Source organism: Aphelocoma coerulescens, chromosome 6 (assembly GCF_041296385.1).
Source record: "Aphelocoma coerulescens isolate FSJ_1873_10779 chromosome 6, UR_Acoe_1.0, whole genome shotgun sequence".
Taxonomy (NCBI): Eukaryota; Metazoa; Chordata; class Aves; order Passeriformes; family Corvidae; genus Aphelocoma; species Aphelocoma coerulescens.
This window is the reverse complement of record NC_091020.1, coordinates 2,477,993-2,496,676: the sequence shown is the minus strand read 5'-3', so window position 1 is coordinate 2,496,676 and position 18,684 is coordinate 2,477,993. Positions and strand designations below refer to the sequence as shown.

The window sequence follows — 18,684 nt, the reverse complement described above, 5'->3', positions numbered from 1 at the left end:
TACTGTGTGTTGCTGCTTTAAATGTCAATAATCTTGGCTTTAAAGTAGAATTTCTGCTCCTAAAATGCTTTGTTTCACAGTGTCTGTACTGCACATAACTGCACTGACCAACTGAAACATCTCATTCAACAGGCAGAGAAGGAAAACAGTGCCACTAAGGAACTGTCCAGAAACTTTGGCAGACACCAGCACACAAACTGAACTGGTTCACACCTGAGCAAGCCCACACAACTGTGTGCATGCATGTTCACACACAGCTGGCAGTACAACCTGTGTGCACAGCTCTAAGGGATGTTACCTCAGCACTTCTTTGTCTCCTGATCCACTCCAGCATTTCTTATTTTTATTAATTCACTCACAGAATGCTCTCAAGTTTTCTAACCTCCATTCAACAGGGAGTAACTACTGATGAGGAGTTTGAAGTAGCAAACACCAAGGTAGCCTTTAATCAGCACAGTCTTGTCCTCACCTCTCACTCTGGTAGATCCAAAGAGGCTCCACAAGCACCAGAACTAAAGAAACTCAGGGATTCAGCTTTGAGAACAGGCTGACTTTGGTTTCAAACTAAGTCCTACATTAATTTTTTTTCCACAACTGAGACCCCGACAAAATCCTCAGCTCTGAGTGAATTCTTTAAACCTCTCCTGTCAAGGCACTGCAGCTGGGAACAGAGAGGTGGTGGAAGAGATTGCAGAGATACTTTTACAAAGTGCGTGGGAACTCAATTATCTCAGAAATTCAGCTAAATTTGACAGATGGGTACAAATCAGCCAACAGCACAGACAGGATCTTCTGTGCCTGCTCAAACCTCAGGAAAATTTAGTGAGGAAAACAGCTGGAGTTAACTTGCTCAGTATGCAAGTCTATTTTTAGAAGGTGAATGTTTCTTCCTCAATTAGATTACTCACTACTACCCAAACGACTGCAATACAGATCCAGGATCATTTTTATCCAACCTTTGTACTTAATCCCACCGACTCCCAAAACATCCAGCTTTCATTTTGTGGTCAGTTGGCTCCTTGAGAAAACCAGACATCAAAGAATTAAATGCCGTGATTACACATCCCTGAAGAATAACCAACATCCCAACCCTGCACCAGAGCCTGGCTCAACAACATTTTCCAGAAGAAAGCAAGGAAACCAACCTTTTTCAACATCTTGTTCTGTTTGTGGAAAAATTCCACTTTGATATCACCGCATACCGGCAAAGGTTGAGGGAATTCAAAGTACATGTACTTGTCTTCACGTCGTGAGGGTCCTGAAGGGGAGGTGAATATCTTTACCTTTAGCTGGTACACCACAAACTGAGGATCTGTGTGACAAAACAAGAGTGTCACTTTGTCAGAGAAGCCTCAAAAGTATCAAAAAAGCACAATATTGGTAGCAGAAACAAAATCGTGAGCTACGATATTTTCAAAGTTAAATAAATTTCTATTAAGGGTTTAACACCACAGGAGACCAAACTTTGCCAGATGCTACTGGAAACAACATCAAAGATTTCTGTCCTTCATGGCAATACTTTCAGGCCACCAGTGAGCTCCTAAAACTTTATTTCTTTTTAATATAATGACTGTAAAAAGTGACAACTACTTGACTGTCCCATGCATTTTGCCTTTCCTCTCTATTACATAGACCTAAGTGAGGGGTTTTATTCTCTCTCACCTCTTCTTCCAGTTGTAGAGTGGCTGGTGAGGTCAGCATAAACTGACTTCTACTCTTTGCAAGCAAGCAAAACCAAGGACAAAACGGAACATTAATACACAAAACCAACCAGCACCAACAGAGCCTAAGCTGGTCCTGCAAATCACCATCACCAGAGAAGTGCCAGCCACAGCATAACTTCCCCAATTAAATCTGCAGGGCTAGCACTGATATTATGAGGGGTTTTCGGTCCACTTTAAGCAGAGTTGCTTTGCAAATGGCCAGACACCCCTGCAGAGCTGTGGGAGTCCCTACTAAACACACCCACATTGTCCTGCTGAAGGGCCCAGCTATGAAACTGCTACTTGCAGGCTCAGAGAATTCCCAGGATGGTTTGGGTGGGAAGGGACCTCAAAGCCCATCCAGTGCCCACCCCTGCCATGGAGCAGGGACACCTTCCACCATCCCAGGCTGCTCCCAGCCCCAATGTCCAGCCTGGCCTTGGACACTGCCAGGGATCCAGGGACAGCCCCAGCTGCTCCGGGCACCCTGTGCCAGGGCCTGCCCACCCTACCTCCCAGGAAACAATTCCTTCCCAATATCCCACCTAAATTTCCTCTCTGGCAGTGGCAAGCCATTCCCCTTGTCCTGCCACTCCAGTTCCTGCTGCAGGGTCCCTCTCCAGCTTCCCTGCAGCCCCTTCAGATGCTGGAAGGTGCTGTGAGCTTTATCTTTCTGCCCTTATCTCCCTTGAATCCTCCGAGCTGTGAAACCCTGTCATCCCTTCTTTCTGCCCTAGAGGTAGGACTCTACTCTCTCAGTGGCTTTAAAGCAGGAGAATGATACCATGTTGTGTTGGTAAAATTACTCCCATCACAACTGACAACACGACTAAAGGAACAACACAAACCATTGCTTTCCCATTCTGAAAAGCCACTGAGAACTCCACAAATTATGCACTTTCTGAGCTTGATAGCTGATTTATCTTCCCAGGTGCCTGGCCAATCTGCTGTTCATCCCAACAGCCTCCTGTGCAAACACCACCATGGACACACAAGTCAGCGCTCACTCGAGCAGTTCAGACTCTCAAGGACAGCACAGTTTATCCAAAACTAATAAAAAAAATAAGTGGCAATTGCAGAAATCTGTAACCTCCACACCTCTTCCCTAAGGCAGAGGGGTTTTGGCAGAGGCTCCTCCCTCCCTCCTCCTGTACAGACAGCCTGACAAGCTGCTTGATTGTTTCTGGTGTGTGTTACACGTTCAGGTACTGTCTCACAACAATATTAACAGGGCAATTTTAATCAAAGCCACAGGAGGCACTGGAATTAATTACACGTTGCTGTAATCCCCATAGCAAAACCATTAGATTTTTTCCACCGACAAAAAATGAGCACGCAACACAAGGCAGCCACTGCCCTGCAACACAGCCCACAGGACAGAGCAGAATTTGTTTTTGTGTTTCAAAGCTTCACGAAATCTGCTGTTCCTCACTAACACAGCGTATCAGCAGATCAGATTAATCATTCACAGGTGTATTAATGCTTTAGGAACCTCCACATAAAGAAAATTTTATTCCACAGTTAATTAGGTATTTACCCAGTTGAACTGATTCTTTTTTTTTTTTTAACATCATGGGAAGAATGATGTTGCTGCATTGGAAGCCAACATGCCATTAGGCAAATGTTTTTCAGCAGTTCATGTTTCCCAAGAGTTGCTGTGTTTAAAAAAAAAGAAAAGAGGCTTTTTACAAAAATAAGGAGAAAACATACAAATATATACAGAGAGACTGGTGGAGTTCCCATCCCTGAAGGAGTCCAAGGAACGAGTGGATGTGGCACTCAGTGCTCTGGGCTGGGTGACAAGGTGAGGACTGGTCACAGGCTGGACTCAAACCTGGAGGCCTTTTCCAGCCTCAGTGATTCTACATATGAAATCACTTATCTACAAACCATTAAAACACTTGCTAATTTAAAACTGTAGTAAAACAATCATGAGTCCTTCACAGACTACACGTGGGAGGATCCCAGCGGACAGGGCCCACTAACCCAGCGGAATCTGGACTGTGAGGGGTTTCCATGCGACTTTGTCCAAGATGTGCAGCTCTTGGTGCCATCACCACACCCAAAATGCCATGGGGTTCCCGAGCAGAGGTGAAGGGGTGCTGGTACTTACTGCAAGTTCCGCTGCTGAACATGGGAATTGTTTCAAACATCATCTTGTGGAACAGCAGTGCCACTGGTCTGTAATCCAGGTGGTTCTTTAACAGGTAGCTATAGTAGTACACGTAGCGTCTCTGACTGGGAATTGTCACTCCCTAAACGGAGGGAAAACAAGTGTCAAAAACCTTGGAAAAACCTTGGATCAGCATCGCTGGCAGAGCTCCTGCCCATCACCTGCAGCTGAAGGCACAGCAACCCCAAAGGACAGGTCACTCACTGCTGACCAGCCCCAGCACACAGCAAGCAGGGTGCTGGTCTGACGGTACTTCAGTACATCTCAGGGACGGAGCACCTCTCCCACCAGGAAAGGCTGAGGGAACGGGGATTGTCCCACTGGAGAAGCTCTGGGGGGACCTCATTGTGGCCTTCCAGTGCCTCAAGGGGCTACAGGAAAGATGGAGAGGGGAGCTGGAGTGACAAGGACACAGGGAATGGCTTCCCAGTGCCAGAGGGCAGGGCTGGATTGGATATTGGGAAATAATCCTTCCCTGGGAGGGTGGGCAGGCCCTGGCACAGGGTGCCCAGAGCAGCTGGGGCTGCCCCTGGATCCCTGGCAGTGTCCAAGGCCAGGCTGGACATTGGGGCTTGGAGCAGCCTGGGACAGTGGAAGGTGTCCCTGCCCGTGGCAGGGGGTTGGAACTACCCTCTAAAGTCCCTTCCAACGCAAACCCTTCTGTGATTCTGTGCTCTCCAAACATCCATCTCCAGCAATGAAGCAAAGAATGCAGATTTTTCTCATTTCTTAAAAACAAACGCCACAGACACCCTGAGGGTCACGTCAAAAATAGCTGCTACTTTTTTTGGGATGGAGAGCATCAAATGTTAAGCAGGAGGTGCCCTGAACATACTCTAAATTTTAGGCACCACAACATTTAAGAATTCTAAAATCCACCACTACAGGAATTACATTTTGACAGAGCTTTAAGTCACAAAACTCTAATGTTTGCTCATATCACTGCACTCAATGCTGCCTTCTCTTACAAAACATCCTGGAATATTTTCCCAAAAATGTGGAAAGTTTCATTAAAATAGGCCCAACAGCCCGAAGTGTTCGAAGAAAGACTTCAGTAGAGTTTACAACTCTGAGGTAAACATTTGCTTTCAGAGCATAAAACCTAAGAATGTTTATATTACTGATTTTAAATCAGCTTAAAGCTTCAAATAAAGGAACAGCTTTAAAGCTCTTTGAGTCAATATTTTTAAGTAAAATTGATAAAGATGAAAAATGGTTTCATTTCCCAGAAAATGCATTACATGGTCTAGAACAACCTGTTACTGCAGGCTTGCAACAGCATCACTAAGGAATCTTTCTGATTAAAACTGAATGTGGAATTGGAATAAACTGCCGATAAACAAGAAGTTTTCATGCACGAGTCTGTGAGCATTTCTTCTCAAAACCATACGTCATACTTCTGTAAACTTTTAGTTTCACCTGTTTCACCTCACAGCAGCCATGAACTGAGTGGCCAGAGTGCTTTTAATTTAGCAAATCTCTATTCTGCACACATGAAAACAGTCACTTCCTGCCATTATTAAAAAAAATGTTGATAATTATGTCTCCTTATCACTTGAGCTGCTTCTAAATTACACAAAAGCTCTTTCCCTGCAGCACTTGCACAATGACCTTCCCCAGCAGCCTTGTACCCTGGCCGTGGTTTTGGCTCAGATGTCCCCACAGTGCTTATCACACCCACTCCTTAAGGGAGCTTTAAAGTTCGCTTTCCCGGGATCTGAGCTTCAGGACTGAGCAAATCCCAGCCTCAGAGCAAGCCAGTAGTGCTTGCCAGTGCTGCCAGAAGGAAGCAGGAGGAAAGCACAGAGGTGAGGAGAACACATCCTTCCCTGCCCACAGCTTCCTCATGCCATGATGGATGTGTCCTATGGAAAACCCCAGGACACCTGGCCAGGACAACCAAGGGAACACTTTCACACCGATAGTCAATCCCACAGCAAATCCAGTTCTTCTCCAACAGGGCAGTTTTATCCCTCCAGCCACAGATTTACTCCCTGGAGACACAGCCCTTATATCCTGAGACCCTGAAACCAGTCCCATTGAAGCAGAACTCAAGAGTTCTCCATTTCCAAAGGTCTGAATTCCAAGCAGAACATTTTCATAACAAACTAGTGATATTCCAAGGGGTGCAATCAGCCACCATTCACTTTTACTCCAGAAGAACAAAGACAGGGAAGTCGCTCAAGCTTGGATTTCCCATCTATCACCACCACCATTTTTAAAGGGATGTGAGATAAGCTCCTCTGATCCCCGTGCCAGCGCTTCCAGGGCATCACAAACATTGTCAGGTGTTGCTCCTGGCTCTCCTCTCAATGTAACACAGGCAGGACTATGAAGAACAAGTATTTTGGAAACAACATTCCTCACGTTCCCTCCCTACTGTGAGAGTGAAGCTGCAGCCTCAGAGCAGGCCTAGGGCATCACTTTTAGCAGAGGTTGGCACCCGAGCACGTCCAACACACAGACACCAGAGTGACGAGCTCTGACATCAGACGTGGGATCTCTGCCCTGCTCAGAGGGTCATTCTGAGGCTTCCTCACGCAAAATAATTGGTTTTCACTTCCTGTTCTGTTATACAACACGACAGAAACACAGCATGGTCTGGGCTGGAAGGGAACTCAGAGCCCACCAGTGCCCACCCCTGCCATGGGCAGGGACACCTTCCACTGTCCCAGGCTGTTCCAAGCCCCAATGTCCAGCCTGGCCTTGGACACTGCCAGGGATCCAGGGGCAGCCCCAGCTGCTCTGGGCACCCTGTGCCAGGGCCTGCCCACCCTGCCAGGGAACAATTCCTTCCCAATATCCCATCCAGCCCTGTCCCTCTGGCACTGGGAAGCCATTCCCTGTGTCCTGTCCCTCCATCCCTTGGAAAGAGTCTCTCTCCATCTTTCCTGTAGCTCCTTCAGGCACTGGAAGGCCACAATGAGGTCACCCCAGAGCTTCCCTTCTCCAGGCTGGACAATCCAAAATCTCTCAGCCTTTCCCCACTGGAGAACTCTCAGGTGCCATCCTTGAAAATAGAACAGTATGTTGCTCAAAGAACGCTCCCGAGTGGATGATCTCCAGCACGTGAACAGCTGATCCCCATTCACTGAGCCTCCTTCCAAGCCTAATCCTCACCAAAGGACCCTCCAAGGCAGAAGCAGGAATAAATAAAGACTTTCTCCAGCTGTAGGAAGGTACGCTGCCAGTCTTTGTCACCACAGTAGCGTGTCAGTATCCATCATAAGGAAAAAAGCAGGATAAACTAATCACTTCAAACACTGGAAGCAGCAGCTTCTTTAGAGGACTTTTTTTGAGGTTACTTCTGGACAATTACAGTTCTTATCCCAGTTCAGAAAAGTCTGTCTCCTTTGGTGCAAAAGGAAAGTAAAAATCACTCCTGTTCTACAGTGGTGGAGACTGACAGACACCACCACGCAGCCAATACTTTCTAATCTTCATCACTCCCTTCTTCTGAGAAAAGTTCCCCCACTACAATGAGTTTCAGAAGTTTAAAGAGGCAGCTTGCAGAGGAAATAAAAAACCCCACGGGAGGGTTTGGTCAGCGACAGCCTGGGCTCTGCAATGTCTTGAACAGCCTGTGCAGCCACTCTGAGCCTCACCTACACCACCTCTGACTTGATGGTGCAAAGGCCTCCCTGGAGCTGCTTCTCCCGGCAGGCACTCGGGAAAAGCTGGCTCCAGAAGTACTCAGGGCTGTGCTCTTGACCAATTAGTCATACTTCCTCTTGCAATTAGACTCACACTTCCTGCCAGCACAGCCTGAGCCCTCAGAGCAGCACTTTGCCACGAGCATTAATGGCAGCAGTGATTGTAGCCGGGCTGTTCTCAGCAGCTACGTGCAAAGTGGGCACCTTGTCCTTGCTTTAAACCAAGGAAATCTGGTACCTCTTAGAGCCAGTTCTCCTTTATCATACCTCTGCTGGCCCAAAGAGAAAGAAAAAAGGCATTAGCTTGTCCCTTTGTGCAAACAGCTCTTTTGATGCCTCATTGACTCCGAATTGAGGAAGTCAGTTATACAAAGGTGTGGTGAAATATCAAATCAGAGAGCAGCACTTGACATATAATGCTGAAATATGGGCCACAAGGGAAGAAAAGGCTCCAGGAGCCTGCACTGGAATACCTGTTTATAAACACTACTGAAGGATTATGTGAACCACATGCTGCCCACTGGCCACATCAAGATAACCATGCTCAAGTGGAGCTGTAAGGGGAAAAAAGTCAACTCTTGCAGTAGAGACATTGAAACCAAAACAAGTTGCTGGTTACAGACAGTATTTACACTGAAGTAAACAAGGCTCTCACTACTCCTGTTTACTGAGTTCTCCCTCCCCTCCAAGATGCCCAAGGTACCCCTGAGGTATTGATAAACACCCGACTGACCTCACCTCCAACTTGGAGAAATACAACCTTCTTTTCACAAAAGGCAAACTGAGGCACGACACTTCACTGTGTATTTGTTCAGCTCTGTAGTTTTCATGCTGCTTTATCCAGCCCTGGAGATAATCCTTATCAGCAGGAGTCATCTACTCTGTTTATTCAGCACACTGCTCATTCCTGGTCTCTCTCATGCACTTTTACCAAAAGCCACAAAAGTTTTAATGGGAAACCTTGACCTTGTCTCCACTCCAGTATTACACCACAACCATCTCCAGCAGGACACAGAATAACAGCTCCACCTTGTCAGGAGAGCAAACTTGGGAGTCACTTGCTCCTTCCAATGAATTAACAGGCAAATTCTAAAATTCCTTATGTGACACTTCTGCTCTCAAGAGCCTTCAGACACGAAGCTCTTCTTATTAGAGAGCAACACACTGTGAAATTAATACTTTGTGCAAATACTCCAGGAACAGAGAGAGCTCTGTGCCTGAGGAGGTTGGAACTGGCTTGCAGGGATGACCCCCTTGGGATGCTCAACCAACACACTCAGGGAAATAATGGCAGGTGAGCAGGGAAACTTGCTAAAATGACCTTAGAAGTCCCACTTTATCGTCTTTAGAGAAGATTTCAAATAAGGAGGTTAAATTCCCATCAGTGAGGCCTAGCCCTGCCAGAAAGGTCCTTAACTACCCTTTATTGACGAGGGGCATCCAACAATAAGGGTCTTCCAGTCGGGATATTCCCCTATGCATCTCCAAACCCCACCACAGCAGTTAAGGGAACCTGAGGAGATGAACAACTCATCCATTCAGGCACAATAAGCTGGAACAATCCTCGCATTTGGGCTGAAAATGCTGAACGAGAAAGTTCACTGCCCCTCTGATGCACCACGTGGCAGAACAGTGCTGAAAAAGCCATTTAAAATCAACTGTCCAGGTCTTCTTGAACAGGACATGTTAAAACCAGGCTGGTTTAGTGTTGTGACTAAAGGCTACTGCTGCTTAGGAAAGCTTTTCCATTTCCAGCTGCACTGATCCAATCCCACTGAAGCTAAATCAGACATTGCAACTAATGGGATGGATTTCTTAAAGGGTTCGAGCATCAAATGGACCTCAAAGAGGAAAAGCAGCAAGTTACAGGTAGGGGGACAGAAGAACAGGGAACAGCTCACCTTCTTGTCTCTGGTCCTTACTTCCCCATAGAAATCCAGGGCTTCTTGGGCCCTTAAAAACTTGCCTCGATGCAACAAATATGCACAAATCATTACACCAGTTCGTCCCTTTCCAGCTTTACAGTGGATTGCTGCCACATGATTGTCATCTTCACTTAGCCACTGGTCAAGATCTTCACAAAAAGGTTTGATGAGCTCCAGCTGTGGTGGGTTATGGTCTTCAAAAGGATACTGTGCAACTGCAGGGAGAAGGAGGAGTTCATCAGAACCTTGACAGGCAAAGCAAGCTCAGACAGGTCAACCTTTGTGATAAGCATATAAAAATTAAGTTATTCAATAAACACCCCATCTTACATATCTAAATGTATTTTTAATTCCAGTATTATTCATCATGTCATAAGCACTGCAGACATTTCTCCAGTAATCCATCAGCAGGCATCTTGCTCCATGAAGCAACTATTTCACACCTCTATTGAACCGAGTGGCACAGGCTCTGTAACACGAATTTTCTAGAATTTAGGAGCGTGCTGGCACACAGAATAACCTTGTGAAAAGCCATTACTCCAGCAATAATTAAACTACCTGCTGAGAGAGAACAAGGCCAGACCTCAGCCACTGAGCAGACAACAGGAGCTTTGCTGAAAAATTACTGAACGCAGTTGGCTCTACAATGGGAACAAACTCTCCGAATTCGCTCAAAGGCCTTGTGAAACAAAAACCTGCCATTTCCATATTTCACAAATGGTAACTGGGAGAGCAATCTCAGGTAAGGCACTGGCAACACTTATGGGGCACCAAGCAACATCATCCTTTCTGCATGGGTGTATTCACACACACATTTTTCCATCTGGAGATGTAAAGAATTTTGAGCAATGCAGGAAATGGAAGGAAACCCAAGAGAGCCAAAAATAAGCAGAGAGAAGCACCCAAACTTCTCCCACCTCAGATCAGATGAGGGACAATGTCCCCCTGACCAGCAGCACTACACACAAGGTTCTGGTTTCAGCAGAACAGCACTTGATGAAGTGCACCCCAATTCCCCTCTGACAGCCTTGGGATCTTACAAACACAACTCTGGTTCACGTCAAAATTCTCAGCTAGAAACACCATTTCCTTTTCTGGGCTAAAAATGAATACATTTCATTTTTTGGCAAGTGCCTGTATTGGTTTCGTAAGCACTGCTCTGTAGTCACGCACACAGGGCTCCTTTTGATGAATCCCCAAGGACTCCAAGAGCAGAAGTGAGGGATGAAGTTATGGAACTGCTGAAGGACTGCAGGACAAGTCCACAGCCTTTTGGAGGGATCCACAAGGACAGTTTATTCACTCACAGGACAGACTGCCCACTTCATCTCCCAGAACAAACAGGGAAGATGATAAAGTGAATCATCTTTGCTAAAGAGGCAACACATGTTCACAAACATCAACACACAGTAATAAACTCTTCCACATGGAAGATCCAAAGGCTTCCCAAATGATCCCCAAAGTTTTATGTGAACTTCAAGATGGAATTTATTTAGAAATCCCTAAGAAAAGAAGCTGCAAAATTACTGCAAATTTGTCTGTATGGCTTTGAGTCTATCACAACTACAGCCAGCAAGGCTCCCACGAAAAGGGGAGTCAAGAAGTCCTGAAAGAACAGCCTGAAAAACCACAAGCACTCACAGGACGCTGAAGATGCTATCCAAGATTTGCAGTCAAAAGCAAACCTTGGGGTACCTTCTTCAAAGCTGGAGTGAGAAGATGAAATGGGTGCCCTGGGATGGAGCGGAGGGATTAAGAGAAAGGAAACACTAAGCTGCACGGTCTTGAGCAGGTCCTTGAGAAAGGTGCAGGTCCCTCCATGGATTTTGATTCCTAGCAATGGAGCACACAGCATGGAGAATAGTCCTGATTACTCTCTCCAAGCCCCTACATGTTGCAAGAAAAATCCCATAGCACACAGAAGAGTTTAAAAAAAAAAAAAAAATAAAGGAAAGCCTGTGGCAAAGAAGAAGGCAATTCCAGCATGGATGGATTTCAGAAACTGGAAAAACCATGGACACAAAGCCAGTGCTCAAAGAAGATGAAGAGCTTTCAGTGTTTAATGTGATGCAAGATCATCCTGGGTAAATAATGAACTACTCTGGTGTTTCAAGCTCAGTGTACGAATCAGAAGTTCCCTTTGCAGTCAGTTCACTTCAGGAGACTCTCAAGTGGAACTTTTGTTCCTCTGCTAAGGGAAGTCCTGAGTCACCAATTTGGTTATCTGAGGTTAACTAATTCGGGGGGTGAAAATTAAAGAATGCAACACATCTTGTGCAGAGGAGCTGTGAAAGGTGCTGTCACAAACAGCGTTTGGGGCTGGGATTGACAGCAAAGGGAGCTGAGCACCCCCGTACCAAAAAGCAGAAATTAAAGCAAACATATGTTCTGGCCATATTAGAACACGTCCTCTTCTCTTCTTACCCAAAGCACTGCTCAAGCAGATCCTAAAATACTTTTTTCTGGCTGGTGTGTACGGAGTGAGGTTTCAGGGCACTGTCATTCAACATCGTAAGAGCAAATCAGAAGCGGTGACAATTTCAACAAGACAATTTCAGTCCTTCTATATTCAGACATTAAAGCAGCCAATTACATTTCGGTCACGTTCTAAACCCTCTTCATAACTAAAAGGATGGTTTAAAATAATAAAAATGAAAAACAGAAGTTAAGCCCTTGCTATGATGTAGAATAAGCCAGTGAGGCCAAAATTTGTTCATCTCCTACAATTCTGAAGGCACAAGAACTCCTCATCTCCCCTCATCTGAAGCACAGGAACTACAAGCTCTACTACTGAGCAAGAGATGCTCCTCTGGCCAAAGAACAAAGGTAAACCTGCATTTATTTATTAGCTGGGGAGGTAATACTGATACAACAGGTACATGAGTATCCACTCACAAGGAGCTGGTCAAAAGGCACCCCTGAAAGATTCCCCACTGCTTTTGGTAGCTCTGCAAAGTGTCTAAGACCCAACTCGTCTCTAAGAGGCATCATATGGGAATTAATTTTTTTTTAGCATCTGAAGGTTCTGCCAGATCTTCCAAAAGTTGCTTTGTATGTATAGTGATAATGGCTTAAGTGTTCTCCATTTTCATCCTTCATAAAAACCAGACTCCTCCGAACCTCATGTGTAAATTGTACAAGAAGTTTGTACTTCACTGAACTGAACCTTCTGTGTAACCCATTCTGCAGAAATTTCTTGCAACTGTAGACTTTTTATTAGATCTTGATCTTTAACTGTCAGGAACACACTTTTTTGAAAGCACCAAGAATATAGCAAGTTTTTCCAATGACTCAAAGCAATCTGACATCATTCCTTGTGCCCAAATCTCCTACACGACTATTCATCAGCTCCTCCTTTAGGCCTCCATTCACTGAGGTTTCAAGAGAACACACATTAGGCAGTAGAAACGTACCTCTGCAGTTAAATTTGGCGGTGTCATAATGTCTTTCAGCACATCTGAAAAAGAAAAATAGACAAGAGTTCAAGACAAGTCTCTGAGGCACTCCCAGCATCTGTAACACCCAGGAAAATCATGCATGCCCATCACCTTTATGATTTAAAACTAGAGGTTACACACAGAAAAACTGTTTTGCTGTAGACTGCTCACTAAAGTATGAGTTTTTTTACTGCAATGCAAATACTCACCCTCTGGTAATTGTAGTTTTAGTCAGCATGACTCAATTCATGCACGTAATGCAATGGATTATTACCTTCTAACCCTGTGCATGAGCAGCTCCAGCACTGGAGCACCTTTCTGCTGCCAAACACACGGAGAGCAGACAGCTGTGGCCTTCACCCAAGGGATCCTCAGAACACAGGTCACGGTGCCTCAGCAGCTGCATGGGTGCTCGGAGTGATGGGGGTCACAAGGACATCACAGGACCACCACGAGCCCCACTGAGTATTATCACAGAGACCACTTGTATCAAGCAGGGATTGGGACACTGCTCTGCCACTTGGCATTGATTCCTGAATTTAAGTGAACCCTGTAGGCCAGTCAGCCATGTTCCCCCTCAGACCCAGGAAATGGTACATTTCTGAAGGCTCTGGAGTTGCATCAGCCTCTCACCACTTGAGAAGACCCTCTCCAGCTGGACAGGAGCACAGCAAACCACACTGGATTTGCCTTACAGGGTGACTTGCCCAAGGGTAAACACCAGTCACAGGCAGAAACAACCCCAAAACAGCACATTAAGGAATGACCAGATCAGATCTTGGGGTAAGGGGAAAGAAGGCAAGAGTGCATACCCTCTAGAACTTTCCTTGGAGCTGCTCCCCGCAGGCAAAATGGTGAGAGTGGAAGCGCAGTTCAGAAAGGAAAACTGGGAACAATCCTGCCTCAAATCCTGCCAAGAGCAGCTTGGATGGGGACCTGAGCAACCTGACCTAGTGAATGGCATCCCTGCCCACAGCAGGGGGTTGGAACAAGATGATGTTTAAGGTCCTTCCAACCCAAACCATTCTGGGATTCTATGAAAGAGGTTGAAACACAACTACTGGAGTCATTTCAGTAGATAAATCACACCTAGGTCTTCAGTTCTGGTTACAGCCCATACTCTTCAGAGGATTCTAATTCCCACACCAGTTTCAGGACTGGTATGAACTCATCTCTGCTTACCAGGTATGTTATGACTGCAGCCCTTTGGAGCCATGTGGAGCTTAGCTGACACTTTCAGACACGCAAACTTTTGGGCTGCTCCTTGCACGACTGTAACTGGAGCCTCCCAGTGCTGCCCTGAGCTCTGCCCACGACAGACACAGGCAGGGACACAGGCAGCTCTGCTGGGGCTGCACATGCTCTCAGTGCTTCCCCTTCCCTGGATTCCAGAGCCTTCTCGGCTCTACCCTCTGCCAGGGAAAAGCCTGGCAGCTTTCACAACTCCAATCACACTGCTGACACTTTCTCTGAGTCAGAAGTGAGCAGGTTAAGCTGGCAGAGGGGACTCACAAAAATGTTATGTGCACTTGAGCCTTTGAGAAGAAAGGCTGGATGCAGGATGTACATCCAAGGGGGATGGAGCAGCCCTCAGCACAGGAACTTTGGAGGCTGCTAGGAAGCAAAGCAGTTAACACAAAGCATCTTATCCAGGAAAGTTTCCTGCCTCCTTTTAAAGAAACACCCAGCTCAAACGGGGAGTAAGAGATGAAAGTCTTCAAATGTTTAAAAAAAATCCACATATGGGCAGAAAAACATCAAATTTGGAACTTCAAGAGAGTATCATGAAGTAGAATACCCTGAGGGATAAAAAAATCATTTTGCTGATACCAAGGATAGAAACTGAGGACACGGTCATGTCCCTCCCTCTGCCCTCTTCTGGGAGCTGAACACAACCAATGCAGAGCTCCAGCCTCAGCTGCACCAAATCCGTGTGTTTTTGCAGCAGAAATCCCACCAACACACACTCTGGGGATGCTGGGGGGGCTTAACACTTCCAATGCAGTTGTGGGGCTTTTAAACACTATTATAGCTGAAAGAGAGTCAGATCTCCAGATGAAATCTGAATATTTGTTTGCATTTCTGAGGTAAGGAAGGGGTTGGCCTGTTCTTGGGATCCTCCTTAGGATCAAAGTGAGTTTAAAGCAACCCAGAAGCAAAATCCTGCCAGCCAGGCACCTTCCTGATCAGTCGTGGCCCCACTGCTGACAGGACTATGGGCTTCCTCTGCCAGAGCCCAGTGCCAGGGACACAGCAAGCACAGAAAATCCCATTTTCATCAGAACTCCTTCCTTTAACCACCTGCCTGTAGGACAGTTCAAGGAAATCCACTGCAGAAGATGGAGATGATTACAACAGGGCAGGTGACAATCCAGCAGCACAGGAAGTTAGGAGATCGAAGTGGAAGAACAAATTTAAATTAAAAGGGAATACTAAAGAAATAGCAAGAGGTTAAAGGAACACAGGAGAGAAGCAACACAAACAAGAAGGAAAATCAAACTGCTCAAACTGCTGGGAAGTTAAAAGCCAAGATGTGAGGATGGGGCATAGATGACATAATTTCAGAAAAATCTCTAAATCCTTTTAGATAAAACTGCTCAATACATACATCATTATCAACTTCATGGAACAGCTACCTTAAGGGAACTCAAATCCCATGACAGATTTTGAAATAATTCTGACTATAATCACATAACTCTTCTGAACTCCCACCTCCTGCTTTGAAACACAGACAATAGATCATTATTTACAAAGGATCAGCTTTATCTGAAGACATGAAGTTCTCTGGAATACCTGATGGATGCAATTCCTTCCCATCTCCTGACCAAACATCGCCACAATTCACCTGATGGCATTTTATGTGTATAAACTTTGCCTGCACAAAGATTAAGAGATAACCTGGTCTCTCCAGACAGGGATAAACAGTTTAATCCTCCAAAAGTTTTCATCTGAGGATGAATACAGTAATTCTAGGAAGTTTCATTTGTGACTGTTTTGCAGTTAGCAACAAGGAAATCAATTTTTATATAGAAGAGCCTGAAGACAAAAACCTTTGGCACACCTGGACAAGTTTTTTCCACAGCTGAAAACACACAGAGCAGCACCAGAAATGTCAAATGCATTTGCCTCATCACTGTTCTTTTCACTCACAAACTTTAAAGCTGTTCCTCTGCAGGGCTGGGGGACTGGGTTGAGCTTTTTTACAGTAAAATGAGGTTTCTGGCAGACAACAAAGTGGAAACTTAGCAAGTAGCTCCTCAGGGAGGTGGTGCTCGAAAAGATGCTCAGACTCACTAAAACCCTCCTTTCTGACAAGTTTACACCAGCAGCCTCTGGTTGTTACCTGGCACCTCTGGAGCCACACTGGAACGAGGGGCTCAGCAAACCCAGCCCGCGTCAGCCACACCAAAGCCACCCTTCCCAGCAGGTGACAGCTGCACTGGCCCCAGGCAGCAGCAGCCTGAGTTTAGCTGTTCTTGCTCTGCCTTGCTCCCCAAAACAGGCAGGAGCTGCCAGGAGGCTTTGGGGGGACTGATTACCCAGGGTAGTTTGATTTTAAACAATCCGGATCTCCAGTGCTGACTCCAGAGGACTCCAAAGGAAGAGAGGCAGGAATTACCTCCTCTACCTGCACCCACATGCCAAGGAGCCATCAGCTCTGCTGGGAAGCACTGGCCTTTCCAACCAGAAATTTTATCCATCTGTTAAAAGGGTAACACTCTGGAAAGCTCCTAAGCTGGAAAATATAATTGTGCTGCTGAAATCTATGAAAGGTGGCCAATGACTCTTCCATTTATGTATCTTTTTCTGCCCCATCCTACCCCACAACAACTTCAATGACCACTGTGAGGTTCTTCAGCTTCTGCTGTCACTTCTCTCCAATTATCAGGAAGCAGCTGACTGATGAATAATCATTTAGTTAACGTAGAGGCAGGTTTAAATCCTTATTTTTAAATATTTATTTTAATGGCCGACAGATTACAATGTCACTCACTGCCTGGATTTCAGTACTATAGTAATTTTTCTATTAATTGCAGATGTTTAGGAGCATACTCACTAAAAAAAAATTAAGCTGTAACAGTGCAGAGAATCAATCTTCAACTTAGATTTTCAGGAAAAAATGAAGGGTAGGAAAAGCATGACTCTTCAACATCAGCTGACATCACCAAATAATTTATACAAATGAAATTAGCCTAAACTAACATATAAGTTTGATGAAGGAACAACAACAACAACAAAAACCACCCAAGCCAGAAAATTCCTGTAACAATAACAACTCTCTGCAGAAATAAACTTTCAGAGGAAAACACTACACTCAGAGAAGTGAGAAACCACCACCAATTGCTCCAACAGCTTTTTGAAAGTAATAAACAGGGACAGACAAGAAGAGGGAGGAAGCAAACAGAGTCTGGGTACCAATGCAGTTTGATTAAAAAAAGCAAAGAGAAAAACCCAGGAAAATATTCATTTGGCAATTGGACATTAATACATGAACAGAAAGCCTGCTGTGAATTACTTTTCACTTTTTAATCACATGGCCCAAGCTCCAGATGGGCTGGATGCCAAGTCATTTAAAAGCGTTCAAGTAACATGAATACACACCAGCATTTCATTTAACCTCACTCAGCTCCACTAAATGAAGTACCAGTGCTCTCAATCAGCCTTAATTGTTTTAAGAAATGTGCAAAACATCTCCAGCTCTGCTTCAGGACAGCAACAAGCCACTTGCACTCCTCAGCTATTTTCAGAAGTCATTATTTTGGAGAATGCATCTTTAAGAGCATACTTACAGATTGTATATCTTGTAATGGTTTTTATGCTTTGAATCCAAAAACCTTCAAGAGAAAAAAAAAAGCAGGTATTAATATACATTGCACTAATGTTGACCTTAATTCGCAGCATCCTTAAAGCACCACCCAGCATGTGCAGTTCTGCATTTCCAGTCCCAGCCCTGCAGTGCCCCAAAAATCAAGGAGGCAGAGTGTTGGAAACCTCACTCATCCAAATAATCCAGCAGCATGGATAACACAACTAATGCAACTAAGGAAACCAAGATCTGACCTGAAACTGAAATATCTACTGTGCATGGACTGATTTCCTGATTCCTAAAACACCTGCAGATCACTGTAAGAAGCTGAGGAAGGCTTGTTTATTTTTAACCAGAAAGCACTGATTACACCAGGTATCTGTAAACACTTCCCATTCAATCATTTATGCAAAATATTTTGCCAAATGAAGAAAAGCAGTTAAAATAGCTCTTGTGTTCCAGCTCCAGCCAGAATCATTCATTTTAATCCCAGGTTTTTTTATTATTTGCCACTGAAATCAGTCCCCAGTGATATTCTGGGTTTTGGAAGGAGGACCACTACACTTTTTCACACTCATTTCATTTCCATGCTCACTTTGGAACACAAACTTCCCAAACAAGCCTCGGCGAGCCAAACTGCAAGCATGATTCATCAGAATTGCTGTGATTATATATGATGTGTCACCTGGCAATGTGCAAGAAGAAATAACATGCAAATGTTTACACTTAACATCATCAACAGTGTGTATCTGCACATCAGCCAGAAGGAATTTAATTAGCCATGACAGAACAGGCTGTTCAAATTGAAAAGAAACACTAGCTGCTGAAATCCTGGAAAGCTCAAGCAAAAACAAGCTCTGGTTATCGGTCATAATATTCCAGAAGAACCTAGAACAGCTCTGTGGTTAAAGGCCTGCGTGAAAATGGGAACAGATGTGAGTGCTCCTTGTGCAGCGCCGAGTGGCAGATTCCCAGAGCATCAGGAA

The 18,684-nt window shown here is 45.1% G+C and overlaps 1 protein-coding gene across 1 annotated transcript in view; it reads right to left on the bottom strand.

Moving 5' to 3' along the window:
* The window catches only part of PTEN (phosphatase and tensin homolog), a 49,705-nt gene that overhangs the window by 11,002 nt on the left and 20,019 nt on the right, over positions 1 to 18,684 (bottom strand). The window contains exons 3-7 of the mRNA XM_069018860.1: positions 17,682 to 17,726; positions 12,868 to 12,911; positions 9,431 to 9,669; positions 3,817 to 3,958; positions 1,146 to 1,312 (exon numbers count right to left, since the gene is read on the bottom strand). Coding sequence (XP_068874961.1) covers positions 1,146 to 1,312; positions 3,817 to 3,958; positions 9,431 to 9,669; positions 12,868 to 12,911; positions 17,682 to 17,726 — 637 coding nt within the window. The remainder of the gene's footprint in view (positions 1 to 1,145; positions 1,313 to 3,816; positions 3,959 to 9,430; positions 9,670 to 12,867; positions 12,912 to 17,681; positions 17,727 to 18,684) is intronic.